Source organism: Pempheris klunzingeri, chromosome 16 (genome assembly GCF_042242105.1).
Source record: "Pempheris klunzingeri isolate RE-2024b chromosome 16, fPemKlu1.hap1, whole genome shotgun sequence".
In the NCBI taxonomy this organism is placed as follows: domain Eukaryota; kingdom Metazoa; phylum Chordata; class Actinopteri; order Acropomatiformes; family Pempheridae; genus Pempheris; species Pempheris klunzingeri.
This window is the reverse complement of record NC_092027.1, coordinates 884,769-899,476: the sequence shown is the minus strand read 5'-3', so window position 1 is coordinate 899,476 and position 14,708 is coordinate 884,769. Positions and strand designations below refer to the sequence as shown.

General features: G+C 46.0%; 1 protein-coding gene across 1 annotated transcript in view; it reads right to left on the bottom strand.

Annotated features, from left to right (window-relative positions):
- Positions 1-1,584: 1,584 nt before the first annotated feature.
- The window catches only part of LOC139215746 (semaphorin-6D-like), a 58,146-nt gene continuing 45,022 nt past the window's right edge, over positions 1,585-14,708 (bottom strand). The window contains exons 18-20 of the mRNA XM_070846789.1: positions 5,325-5,575; positions 4,100-4,231; positions 1,585-2,913 (exon numbers count right to left, since the gene is read on the bottom strand). Coding sequence (XP_070702890.1) covers positions 1,585-2,913; positions 4,100-4,231; positions 5,325-5,575 — 1,712 coding nt within the window. The remainder of the gene's footprint in view (positions 2,914-4,099; positions 4,232-5,324; positions 5,576-14,708) is intronic.

The window sequence follows — 14,708 nt, the reverse complement described above, 5'->3', positions numbered from 1 at the left end:
CTGGACATGTGCTGATCTGGCTGAAGACTCTTCGTCCTGCTCTTCTGGTAACTTCCATGTTTATTGCTTGGTTTGTCTTTTCTCTCTGACGTGTGTGGGAGCACTATATAAAAGTGTAGTTGATGAACAGTACAAGAGAAATGAACGTCTTCACTTTGTAGTTTGGGTGAAACGTTAAGAAACCGGCCGAACTGTGTCAAACCCTCAGACTCAGCAGGTGATGAGGAACAAGGAGCAGAGCCCTCAGATGTCTTCATTAACACGCTGGAGGTATTTCAGTCTGATCTTTAGACACATTTAAGAGATCCTGCAGATAAGAACTCATCAAACCCTTCACAGATAAAGACAGAAGAGAGCGGAGCAGGCGGAAATTAAATCATTTGAGGGCAATTATTAATTCAAGAGAATCAATTAAGCAATTTGAACATACAACTGACTGAACTGAAGGAGGATTCAGTCTACTGAGTGCACGAGGGAATCATTTCTCAGAGATCCTCCATCCAAAACATAGCCCATGCTCTGCCGTTTGTTTTTCTGATACCAATATGGTATAAAAAGAACATTCATCTGGTTTGTGTGAACTGTCGGGGGGGGGGGGCTGCTCTCATCTGGATCTCTGTGGATTTCACACCTCAGCTCGTGAAGCTTAACTGTCTCTCCTCCTCTTCTGTCCCCAAAGTGTTGCTGAAGTGTTCGTGTACAGAAATCTCCATCTCCTGAACGATGACTAAAACCTCACTGTAGTTCTTTCTTTCAGTTTTTTTTTTTATTTTGCAGAAAAGGAGAGTGAACCCTCTCGTCTATTCAAATTTTCGGGGCCAGATTCAGAAGGACGAACAGATTCCAGAGGACAGGGATTACCCTCTGGGCTTTTTTCACTCATATTATTTTTACGTGATTCCTGCCATCATTTGACTCAAAGTCCTGGAGAGACGCCCGACTCTCCCAGTGGTCCCACATCCAGCTCAAGTCAGATCTCCAGCAGTCCGATTCCCTGCTTTTCTGAGTCCTTGCAAGTGAAATCTGGGCCCGGCGCCAAGGTGCAACAACCGAGGACATTAGATCAAAGCGCTCATAAGAAAACTGCATTAATCAAGAATTTTTCAGGCCACGTGGAGCCTCGGGGACTCCTGTTGAATCATTAACGTCTTGCGTCCTGCTTGTGGAATGTTTCTCAGACTCGTCTGAGCCGTTTTTCATCCGCAGTCTGTCGTGAGGGGAAAGTCGCCACGAGCGATCCAGCCGGCCCGGAGGTATGAGTCAGACATCTTGTTTGTCCGTTGATACTCGGAGTGTCTGTCTGAGTGGCTCTTTTCAGGGCTCTGCTCTGTGAGCGACGCAGCTACAATGCAGTGGTCATGACACAAAGAGGCGGCGGGCGGCGTCCTCTGAGCAGCAGGAAAATAACCACAACTGAAGGCTCGTAATGAGAAGTGATGGGGACGAAAAGCTTCGAGGACTCTTTTGTGCCTTTCTGTCCCATCAATGCTCTCATTTAGTCGTCTCTCACCAGCCCTGCAGACATTTCAGAGTGGCGGGGACGGTAGCGGCCATGTTGGGATGGCGCCACGTCCTCCTCCAGTCTCAGTAGTTGTATTTTCCTGCCTCTGCTACCGGTGACGTAGCTGTGTTTGGGAGGAACAGCGGCTTTGGCGGGACTTGGGGTTTGAGCGACGCCGTTCTCCGGACGATCGCCGCCCGCTGCGCATGTGGCCCTTCGCTGTAACTGTGCTGCCGCGTCAGGCAGGCGCTGGCGATCGACGGCTGCTGGCTCTCGCCGTTGGTGTCCACGTTAGCTCCCCCGCTCGCGCTCGGGGGGCCGTTGCTGCTGCTGTTGGTGTTCATCCTGGCTAGAAAGTGTGCGTGGTGCGCCCCCCGTTGGTTGAAGCTGTGGTGGCGCGGCACGGCGCCGCCCCCGCTCCCCATCTTAATGAGGGAGTGGCGCTGGGAGTGGTGGCGAGTCACTGAGACGCTGCTTCCTCCAGGCCTCTCTGGGATCACCTGCTGCTGGAGCGGAGTGGAGGAGGAGGAGGAGGAGGATGAAGGGATAGAGGTGGAGGAGGTGGGGTTGTTGGAGGACGAGGAGGAGGAAGAAGAGGAGGTGGCGGAGGACGAGGTGGAGTTTTGGGTGGGTGCGTCCAGGCGTTTGGGGAGGCCGTCCCTCGGCAGTGTGGAGGTGCTGTAATACGAAGCCGACTCCGTCTCGGGGATCTGCTGCTGGTGATGGTGCCCGCCGCCGCTGCTGTTATTGTTGTGGTGGTTACTATGGTGATGGCTGTGGTTGTACTGGTGGGTGCGGGTCTGGCTGTGGTGGTGATGATGCTGATGATGCTGACTGTGATGATTCCCTGCAGAGGAGGGGGCAGAGGGCCCGGGGAACAGGGAGGAGGAGGAGGTGGAGGTGAGCACCTTGATGCCTCCGGTGCCCGACGCGCTGACCTCATGGATGTGTTTGAGCAGCTCGTCCAGCGCCGACACGTCCACCACCGTCTGGGGGAGGGACTGCTGGGAGTGGTGGTGGTGGGGGACTACCCCCCCGCCTCCTCCTCCTCCTCCTCCTCCTCCTGCTGCTGCTGCTGTACGCTCATCATTAGAGACCTTCCTCTCCTCAGGCAGGTGCAGAGACGTGGACGAAGCTCCCGCTCCATGAGCCACCCCGTTACTGAAACTGTTGCTGTGGTGGTGAGAGAAGGGAAACACCTGCTGGGTCAAAGAGTTCCCGACCACGGCCATGAAGCCCAGACTGGACCCAGAGCAGCTGGGCCCAGACTGGGGGTTGTCCTTGGCGTTGTTGCAGTTCTGGTTCTTCTCGTAGCGATGATGCCGCAGGGCCTTCATGTTCTTGATGGGAAGCTCCGGGGTGGAGTCGGGCGTGGGCAGGCCGGACAGCTCTCCATCAGCCTGAGACAGAGACTGAACAGAGGTTAGAGTCAAGACCATGTTTTTACACCGTTAACAATAACCACAATAACCTCTGAGCTTTATGATTCCTCTCTGTCATCAAACCTCCTAATTATAGGGGACAACGTGACAAATTCATCAGTCAGTTGGTTCATAAACGGTGAAAGCCTGATGCCCGACATGTCTGAGGATTATTACAGTGACTTATTTTAGTTTAACATTCTCTGTCAGTCGATCGGTGCACTAATCTCTTCAGCACTTAACAGAACAGAAACGTGAAGTCATTTACTTTCACTGCCAGACCTCAAATTCCTTTGGTACCGACTTTGCTGGTGAAGCCTCGAAAAAGGTGCAGCGTGTTGCTTTTTAATTAGCCAATCACATCCGACCATCTGACAGCCGGCCAACGACCCGCAGGCCTCTTTCCCAAGTGTTCGGCTCTCTGCTCCAAACAGTCGGAGTAAAAAGAACTGCAGCAGGTCGGCCTGACGTTTCAGCTGTTCTTACAAATGACTCTGTGACCACGTTAACATGCACACTCACTCTTTTCCAACACGACAATACTGTGAATTTGATGTAAAGGGCACATCCTGTGTGGATGTTCTGAATAAGGCCTGTTTCTGAACGCAGTGTTTTCTGATTAAGACAATGTGGGATGTGCTGATATTATTCAGGTTTGAGGAGCTCTCTCAGGACCCGTCCACAGCGTCTCTCACTGGCTTTTTACTGCAGATTGCCACACAATTTACCGTCAGCTCTGTGTGTTGGAAACAAACCAACCAGCCAACAGTCTGCAGGGCTGCGGGAAAAAAGCTGCCCAGAAAAATGGTATTGTCGGTACGACGGGGGGGATTTTACATTCTAAATAATAGGAATATTAGTAAAATATTCATTTTCATTAGCCATGCACACACACACTTTTTCAGAATAAGGGGAAAATAAATGTTTTGTGCATAAAAATTTGAGAGTCGTGTTTTTCATGTCGGTTTCAGACACAAACCAAAGTTTACAGACTAAATCTGACAGATTAGTCCTTTTATCAGATTTAGTCTCACAAGCCGATTTGGATTTATACAGAATATTTATTGCTGCTGCTTTCATAAACCTTTCATAGATGTAAGTCGGACTCTGGTGGTTTCAGCCTCTTTAGTGTGTCACAGCAGGAGTTTACCATGAACCAGACGCTGAGCTGTCCTACCTGGGAGAGGCTGAGGTCGGGGTCTCCCAGCGGCAGGCCCTGGTGCCCGGGGGTGTGGAGGTGAGGCTCCGCCCGGCCGTTGGGGATAAAGGAGCTGTACATTTTGGGGGTGGACACGTCCAGCTTGTCCTCCTGCAGGAAGAGGAAACAGAGAAGAAGAAGAGGACTTAGAGTGCTGATAGTTTCTCTTGGTCCGACGCTGAGAAATGAAAAAATGTGTTGATAGAGAGCAAAGATTGGTAGTTTTTCTTCTTTAAAAAGCACAATGAACGTCTTCCCTGGGTTTCAATTATCATATTAACCGCAGTATAATGAGGAGCTCACATACATTTCACCAGAGGTCAGAGGTCAGCGTGAAGCTCACACACTCAGTTTCTTGTTCAAGGACACTTTGAAAAAGGATGGAGTTCATAATGAAACAGTCGATTGTAATGACTGAATAAAAGAGTGAAGTGAAGCTATTAACTCATCGTGTCCCCCAGAGAGAAGATGAATATTAACGCCGCTGCTCAAAATTCAGCAGATTGTGTCGGTGCTCCTCGGCCCGGCCCGGCCCGGTCTGGTCTGGTCTGGTCTGGTCTGGTCTGCCGCTAATGTCTGTGAAATGCTTATTTTCTTATTGTTGAACTTCTGTGCAAATTAATCTCTGCTTTCACCTGCGTTACCACGGCAACGCAACTCGGCAGACAGATCTCTCCTACACGTTGGTTTCTTGCTTTTCAGCAACTACTAATATATTAAAATATATTAAGAGAAAACAATACTGTGCATTCCTGAAGCACGCAGCACCGATCCATAAAAGGTCACTGGTCTTTGTGTCTGTGACCACACCTCCATGTACGGATCCTCTCTGTGGCCAATACAGTGAAAGTAAAAAATAAACTTCCATACTTTGCATTACAAATGAACTCATTCATTATGAGCTCTGTTTCTGCTCGTTGTGTAAATAGAATTATAGAATTAATATTTCACCATGTGGTTCCTTCCCAGTTTTTTCTCATAAATTTATGACTTAAATATCAAAGAATATCTGAGTTTTTTCTTGCAAATTTATGTCTTAATAACCTCAGAGAATATTTAGTCTTTTTTCATGTAAATTTACGACTTTAATCTCAGAGTTTTTCTTAGAATATTACATCCCAGTTCGGTAATTCCTCTTTTTTTTTTTAGACCAACAAAGTCCTGAACACGCTCCGTCACAGTTGGGGTTATATACAGCACCCACCTTCGGCTGTCCGTCTAACAGGCCGTTGAGCTTGGCGAGGGACCGCAGTGAGAGGGCGTGCGGCAGCGACGCCTCGGGGTCCTTCCCCAGCCTCCTCGCCCGCTGGGCGGCACTGCGGCTGCAGTAGCACGACACCAGGAACCCCGACAGGATGGCACCCAGGAAGAAAGCCACCAGCACGCAGGCGATCAGCAGCGTGTAGTGGACGTTGGCACCGGCACGCTGGTCCATCTCAGGAAGACGGCGAACACCTGGAAGACACGGGAGGAAAAAAAGGACTATTACACCTTTTGATCAAAAAAAAATGATCAGTGATACTGCAGAAATACTGTTGGATCCAAGCTAACTACACCAGCAGCTCCTGTTCTCTAAAATCCCTGTTTTAGTGAATGTAGTCTGGTGTGTGTGCTGTTTGTGGTTAAACCAAAAGGATCTTCCAGGTCTCTCTCTGTAGGGATCCTTTCCATGATGCTGTCACACACTTAGAATAACACTCTGAGCCTGTCAGTGGATCAAACAAGCTCTTTTAGTGGACCTACTGTGATCAGGTGCAGTTGTCCCAAAGGATCACATTGCAGCCATTGCAGCCCGTTTGGTGGCTGCTGGCTGAGGTGATCTACTGGACCAGTTCCAACACTTTTACTACCTACCAGTCACTCACACACCAGGATGTGTATAAATAGGGCCCGGTTTGAAAATACTGGAGTGGGGAGGAGGAATCTGGGGCAGAAGAGTTGCTTAAAGTAAGTGGAGGAAAAAAGATGACGATGAGAGGAGGAGGAGGAAAACAGAAGGGGGAGGAAGAAAGGAAGGGAGAGACAGAGACGAGGATTGGACTTAATGAGAGAGAGGTGGTTCACAGGTGAGAAAACAGGATGACGGAGGAGGTGAAGAGGGTGAGATCTGAGAAGAAAGGAAGAGGGAGAGGCACTGATTGGATGTGAGGGGGGAGAACAGTGAGGAGAGGGGAGGATGACAAAAGGATGGAGGGATGGAGGAGGGAAGAGATGAAAGAGAAAGAGTTTATTGTTTGGCAGTTTTCACCTCGTCGGGTCCAGATACAACATCAAAGCCTCTCAGACACAATGAGTCACACACACACTCACACACACACACACTTTACTGTTATTATATCTCTGTATTGTTACAGTGATGAAGAGATTTATTCTTATGTTTGGTTTCACTTTCGTATCCAAATCTACATCTTTATTTCTCAGGAGGAGGCTGGATGGATGTTCAGTGTTTTATGTGGTCTAAAAACTTTGTTATATTTCCTTCTTCTTCATATATTAAGATAGTTCATCTGTTTTTGGATATATGCTTATTATATGTGTATGCTATCATTTATTTGTGGACGTTTATTTCATGAATATATATTTGTATGTTTTGTGTTTACTTTAGTTTTTAAATTAATTTCTATGTTTATGTTTTTAATGTATCTGGTGTAAATATTTAGTTATATTATGTCCAAATGTGTATTTTTGTGTATATTTTCATGTGTTAGTACATATTTTTTTTAATATCCACAAACCTCCCATCGTACACAATAAAGTTCTTAGTTGAAAGTAATTCAGGTTTTTATGATCACCAGCTGATTCCTGTTATAAAATAATTGAATGTACACTGTTCCCCATAAAGTTGGACTAAACTGTCTCATGAAATGATTGTGACAATGTGATTTATTCTTGATAAATAAAGTGTATATCTTCTCAACTTTATTGATCAAACTCTTCCAAACAGATCACAGTGAAACTTAAACCACAGTGAACCTTTGCAGACTGTGGATTCAGGCTTTAACTAAATTGGGGGTATTGAACAATTATTCCAACTTTATGGTCAACAGTGTATATTTGTATGTTTTTAATGTATTTGGTGTAAATATTTTGTTATATTATGTATAAATATGTACTTTTATGTATATTTTCATGTGTCAGTACATATTTTTCTCACTATCCACTTAGTTGAAAGTTAATTTTAATTGATTAATTGTTCATTTTTATGATCACCAGCTGATTCCTGTTATAAAATATTGAATTGTCTAATTAATGAGGTGGTGGAGACCAAACACAGAGCTAAAAATAGATAGAATACTGACTGACACTCATGAGGAGAAACATGACTTGATATGAAGGTAAATGCTGGATTAGCGGTTTGCTAATGAGTTGTTCATGTGGTTTTACCTGCCGAAAAACAAGTGGACAAAAAGAACCAGAGACCAACAATAAAACACACCAGCTGAACCCATGAGAGCAAGAGTGGAGCTCAGGAGCTCCTCCTAGAAACTCCTCTTGTTCTATTCGTGTCGTTGGTGTTTGCTTGAGGTTTTTTCCCCGGCAGCACTCGGCCCGTGTGATCGGCCAGTTTAACAGATGAGAGCCGTGACTTTCGGGCAGCTTTGTTTGAGTGACCCTCTGTTTTATCCTAAAAGGTCTGACTGAACGCCACAGAGGCTCTTTTCATCACAGCCGTCCTGCTTCACAGTCAGAGGCGCACGCTGGCGCCGGGCAGCCGTCCAGACCGGAGAGCGACGGCTCCATTTACCTGCCGACGCTTTCACACACTTCACAGCTGAGGATGTGGAGGGATTTTATAAGGGCTCACTTTAAACTTTATTCCTTCAGGCACAGTGAAAGTTGCTGCGCATAGTGGATGCTGATGGATCATTGAGAGAAAAGAAAGAAAAGGAGGTTTTAAGATCAAGTCAAGTCAAAGTTTCTTACAGCCTGATATCACAGGTGTGTCTGCAAGATCAGAGCCATTCATCTCCACTAACTAACTGATAGTCTGGTCTGAACGATGACATATAAAACTATAATAATATTGGGATTCAGTAGAAGTTCCTTCTGTATTTTCATCGTACACAAGAAATAGATGTCTGTTGTCTTTATTTGTTTGTTCCCATCAAATAATCCTGTTTACCGTGAAACTCAGGCTGCACCTTGTTAATAGAAAACATCATCCTTTGTTATTGCTTTTCTGTTTCATTACTAATTATTACAGTCATATCTTGACCCATGTTGTTCCCCCACAACAAACCATGTATTTCATTTCATTTCACTCAATTTTCAATTTGCACTTCAATCTATTTGTAGTGACATAAAAAAACATGTAAACGTATAAACGCTCCGTCCTGTAGGCCCGCTCTACGTGACCTGATGGAAATGAGCACATCTTTATTTAGCTTGGATCTCAGTGGGGCAGTGAAAACATGTTTAATAAAATGGGGGAAAGAGCAGCGAAGCAGAGCTGTGACGGTAACATATGAGGAATAAATCTGATCCACGGTCAAACACAGACTGAAGAACAGATCTCCACGTCTGGCTCTGTCGCTCTGAACATGTTCTGACACGTCAACAAGCCCTCGAATCTTCGGCTCAGCCATCGATTCATCGTTCAGGCCTGATCCTGACTTCCACACACACACACCTTCTCCCTCCTGACTGATTGAAGCCATTCAAATGCCAAAATTAACGAAGGAATAAATGTTCCTGATCAATCTGGATGTCAACACGACCCACAAGTTCACATGAGAACGTGGACGATGTTTGGTTTTCAGCTGAAGACGAGGCAGCAAGAGATGATTTATTTATTCAAAGCGCTCGCCAACATCTGTATTATGAAGCGGTGTGTTTACCAGCTGAGCTCCAGCAGCCCTCACACACACACAATCAATACATCTGATGTTAGAGGGGTCTGCGTTTTGAAAAGGAGAAAAAAAAAATTTTTTGAGGGAGTTTGGCTCCTGTTTTTTAATCAGAGATTTGAATTTAGGAGATTTCCAAACTTTGAAGGCCCTGCAGAAAGTTTTAATAACTTAAAGGCTTCGATTTCTATCGGCGGTGGAACATTTCACGATGAAAACATAAAAGTTGGTTCTGGTCAGAAGAGCCGACCTGACGGAGTGAGGACGGGGAGGCACATGGTTAGGATCACATGATTGTCCCATGTGACCTTTGGCTCCGACACCTTTGTAGCTTATATGAACAAAGTTATAGACGACAAACACGTGGACAAATCCAGCAGGAGCTCAGTGTGCATTTCCTGCACAAATCTGAGCTGTTAAACATCACGGAGACCTGATTTCTGCTCTGTGGTCTGTATGGTGGCACAGCTTCAGGCTCATGAAAGCATCCACAGGAACCCACAGGAACAGGAAGTGGCCTCTGAAGGTCAGAAGAAGTTCACAGCTGAACTTGCTTGCACTAGTTTGTCTGCACTATCTCCTGTCTGAGAGGATGATGCTGCTCCTCCTCCCTGTGAAGACTCTTCTGCACATGAATCCATAATCCAGACAAACTTTCCAGCGTTCAGCTGTTGAGTTTCTGACGCTAAAGGATGTACGTCAGGGCTGAGCGTGGCTTTGAGGACCTGCTAACGCCCTTGTGTTATTTGGTAGATGAGTTAAATTGCTCAGAAGGAGCAGCGTGTCCCCGAAAACCTGATCAAAGGGCCAAAAATACCCCAAGAAACAAAGAGCTAATTTCATGCCCTGCTCTGCTGGCCGTCCAGGGAGGTTTATTCCCCGCTCCCCGCCGGCGTGGGACTCAAACTGGCAACTGTCTCTAAACTCAAAGCCAGCGCTGCCTCCAGGCCTCCGAGGCTTCGCTTTGATACAAGATGCCATGGAACAAATTTGTCTTTTATGCAAAAATACTGTTGAAATAGAGCAAGCAGTCATTACACGTCCAGTCAGGATTAACACACACACACACACACACACACCCTGGTGTTTAACAGAGGCGATTTCATGTTCGTTATTTCCTCTCTTTCATCTGCGTCCTTCACTCTGACAGTTATAAATAGGACGATGGAGACACACAGGGAAAAATATTATGCTAATTACAGCTCGACATGGAAATGTTTCTTTCCCTCTTTCTTTGTTTCTTCCTGTCCTCCGTCTGTGCAAAAGCTTCGCTCTCTCTCTGCTGTCAGCCTGGATTGTGAAAAGTTTCTGGGATTGAGGGTGAAATCTTCTGGGGGAAGTCTTTTCTGTCACTGTCTTCTGTTTCCTGTCAGTCTTTAACTCTCGCTCTCTCAGCCATGTCTCTCCTTCTCCTCTTTTATCTCTCCGTCTCTGCTTTTAATCTCCTTTCTCCCTCCTCCGCTCCTCTTTCTTCTTTTTCAATAACTCAGCACTTCCTGTATCTACAAATCAGCCGCTGTGACCACATTCAGAGCCAAATGAGCAGAGAGGCCTCGGCGACACGTTCGCTACCTGCTGCGATGTGGGCAGCCAATCAGAGCCTGATCTGAGGCACAACAAACGGAAATATCATCTGATGATGAGGATCAAGTGATTCAGCTCATCCAAATATTCAGTGAAACAGGTTTGTCTCGCTTGGATCGACCCTCCTCTTCATCCATGAGGCCTTTTTCATTCCCTTTAGGTGTAACGCAGCCACAGAGGACAACATCCACAGTAAATATATGTGTGTGTGTGAAGAAACGTGTGGCCTAAACTCTGATCCATAACCAGCGACCACAGGTCTTTTTCTGCTGTAAGCTGTAACCCAACAAGATCATTTATTAATACGCAGCTAAACACACAGTTTAATCCGCTCATTACACTTTTCCTTCCCTGCTTTTCTGCTTTGAATGAGATCACATTTGGGGTTCAACAGTCGAGTGTCAGCAAGTCACATGTAAGACTTTTCAATGCCACCATTTAATCAAACATCTAAACATTTAATGTGTATGTGTTTTAAAAAGGTTAAAGTTATCGGTGTACTAATATTGTCAGTTTAATTATGAGTGAGGCAAAACGACAATAAACGGCCGAGCTAAGGAACGTTTGTCCAAATACATTGATCAGAGTGAAAAAGTCTATTTGTCCATAAAGATCTTAATGAGCACAGTCACAGTCTGAAGGTCTCTGTTCCAGAGGTCAGCTAGTTTGGAGATGATCAGCTGGATGTCAGTCTGATACAACTACTACACACATTATTTATTCAGTGGAAGCAGGTTCACAGGTTCAAGTCACAGAGGAAGAAACCCCACAGAACCTGCTAGTTCCTCCACAGAGGATCAAAGAGGACTTCACTAAGTAAATATGTAGAATATTTATCTAGTACACCTTCACTGATACCTGTGCATGTATTCCTTTAACATCTTTTTAAGGACACCCTGTGTAGGGTCAGCAACATAAAGGAAATTCAGTTGAACTACGCAGGTAAAATCCAAACACCCAACTGAAGGTCCCTCAGCATCGAACCCCCGACACACGAGCGAGCGACCCGTTCAGCTGGAGGTGATCTGTGGCTTTAAGGCCGAGGCAGACGCTGCCGACGCTCAAGTCAAGCTCCAGAAACTTCTGCCCTATTAGCATGCTCGCTCTCTCGCTCTCCACTGCTCTCTCGCCCACTCGTTCTCCACAAGATCCATTGGTATTCACACGAAGGCAGACAGCAGTGACAGAGAGTGTGGGGGGGGGGGGGGAGCGAGAGGCCGGGGGGGCAATGAGGGCGAGAGAGTAAAGAAATGACAGCAAGATGAAGAGAGAGAGTGAGAAATGACAGACATGGATTAAGGGAGAGAGAGAAGAAATGAAAATGAAAGAGAGAGAGAGAGTGTGTGTGTGTGTGTGTGTGTGTGTGTGTGTGTGTGTGTGTGTGAGTGTGTGTATGTGTGTGTGTGTGTGTGTGTGTGTGTGTGTGAGAGTGTGTGTGTGTGTGTGTGTGTGTGTGTGGAAAATAAGGGAGGAAAATGGAGAGACCTTGTCAAGTTTGACTTTTTCGCTCCACCACTGAAAATGCTGGTAACACACACTATTCCCTCACTTTAAAGGTCAGACAATTCACACCTGACACACAGTGTATCAGGTGTGTGTGTGTGTGTGTGTGTGTATGTATCAGGTGTGTGTGTGTGTGTGTGTTGAATAAGAATGAAGCTGTTTCTCTGCAGCAGGTGAGGCTCCCCTCCTCCTCGCTACGCTGTCGGCTTTTCTGCTTTTATTCGTGTCCAGGTGCTCCTCACAGGTGTGTGTCTGCACTCCACCTCCACCTCCACCTCCACCTCCACCTCCACCTCCACAGCTCACCTGTCAATCCAACGGGGCGGGCCGGACTTTTAAATGGTTGGTTCAGATCCGCACTAACGCGTCGGCGGCACTTTCTGATGAGTAAAGCTACTGTTTTTGGAATTGGTGGCTTTGAAGAGAGCGGAGCTTCAGTTCCCCATCAGAAGAAGCAGTGAAGATGTGTTTTTAGGAGGCTTGGGTCTGTGCCAGGAACCCTCCCTGCTGCCAAAGTGTAGGGGATACACAGACTATGGATGAGGACTTCAAACAATCCTAACTATCCCTTTAAGGCGCCCTGTGCAGTAAGTGAAGCCTTGAAGGGTGAACTGAGGGAGCAGATTACTGTCAGCTTTATTCCTCTCACAGGTCTCCACGCTCACATTATCTAACTACATGTAGACTGTCACTGGATCAAGGTAACATCCCCTAGAATCCTCATTAAGAGGGAAAGAAAGGCAGGAGACCTTGAGAAGGACGTCTGATCCCAGACAAAGATCCTCCTACAGGTGATGGTCAGGTGTGTAATTACTGCAGCCAGATGCTGAAGCCAGCGTCCTCTGGCTGAAGGACGAGCGGAGCAGCCAGCCAGCTTCACGCTCCAGACTTTTCTGTTGGTTTGAGGAAATTCAAGGCTGTTTGAAAGTTAGACTTAACCCCACTCCACCCAGTTAGCGTCACTGGTAATGCTCCCACTGGAAGAGGGGGTGTGCTGCTCCCGTTAGCAATTAAGCTGCAGACGGCGGCCTGATGTGGCGATAATAATGATGATGATGTTGACGATAATGGTGATGGGAAGCATCACTAAACACTCCCTCTGTGGTGTTAATGGACTGTTCGCTCGACCTTTTAATGCTGGTTTCCCTGCCGTCGTTACCAGTGTGTTTGTATATTTGTAAATGTGTTTTCTCGTGTGATTCCACAGCGAACCACCCCGGGCCCCATGGATTTGGCAGCAGAGACGTTTGGAGTCGTCTGGTGAAGCTGCTTCTCCATCTCTGGGGGCCAAACAGCTTCAAACCACAAGAGACTCTGAGAGCTAAAACCCACAAACTACCAGAGAAACAACTCGGTCACAGTGTCTGCTGTCACTCCCAACTTTCTGCACGACAAAACCAAGAGTTTGTGTTTAACCCATAAGAACCCTTTTCTCCTTTAAGTCAAATTATAGGGGTGTAAAACAGACGAAACATTTCTGAACTTATTTAAGAGATACTACCTCTACTGTCCAACATCTGAAATGTTAAATTTATTTTTAGAAGCTGTTTCATATCAACTTTTTCCTAAATTATGGTCAGCACAGGTTCATATAATCCAGGACAGGATTAGAGCTGTTAAATATTCTGAAACTCACCTTTTAATAACTAAAACTGTTTAAAATCAGCTGGTTGTGTCTCAGGTGTTAATCAGACAGACGGCCATTTTGGAAAAGGTCACTGGGTCACATGACTGCAGCAGGAAGTTCAGTATCTGTCACTGAGGGACTTCTGGAGTTAAAGTCAAGGATAAAAGCTGTAAAGGGACATTTCCACAATATTTTAAAGGTCTGTGACACCCGTGGGCTCTCATGGGTTAAGGCTTGCCTCCATTTTTGTCAATTATTGAACCCCAAAATTGTGTTTTTAGGGCACAAACAGACAGACAGACAGACAGGCAGACAGACAGGCAGACAGACAGACAGACAGACAGACAGACAGACAGACAGACAGACAGACAGACAGACAGGCAGATGTAAAGTCCACGAGGTAAAAAGAATGACACAAAACCAAGTCTCTTCCTTGCAGCAGAAAAAATAACACCAGTCCTGTATTCTTGTCTACCTGCTTGAGCGGTGTTTGCATTAACACAACTTTTATACACATTTCTGTGTGTGTGTGTGTGTGTGTGTGTGTGTGTGTGTGTGTGTGTGTGTGACCCCCTCTATGCCTGTGGCAGACATTTAGTTTGGGTTTAAAAGCTGCCATTTGGTCTCTACATTATACGGATGCACATAATGGGAGCGGAGGGAAAAAGCATTAAATGCATTCAGAGGTGGAGATTCACTTAACTTCCTAATGGTTTTGTTCTGGGTGTTCGGAGGAGGAGAAGTGCTTCGGCTTCTGGAAAACGCTGTCTTTGGGGTTTACATTGTCAGACTGTCATTTAAGAAATGCAGCAAGTGTATAAGAGGTTTTGTCACTGAGGACGGGAACCTTTTAACTGCAGTATTTTCCAGACATTTAGCATTAATCTACATTTAATCCATACACGCCGTCACACAGCGGTAATGACACATTTTCACCTGCAATCAAATGAAAAAGCTCTTGATTATGAATGAGACTGCTGTCTCAAAGGTTACTTTCCTCTTAAAAAGGGAACTAAATAACATGTTT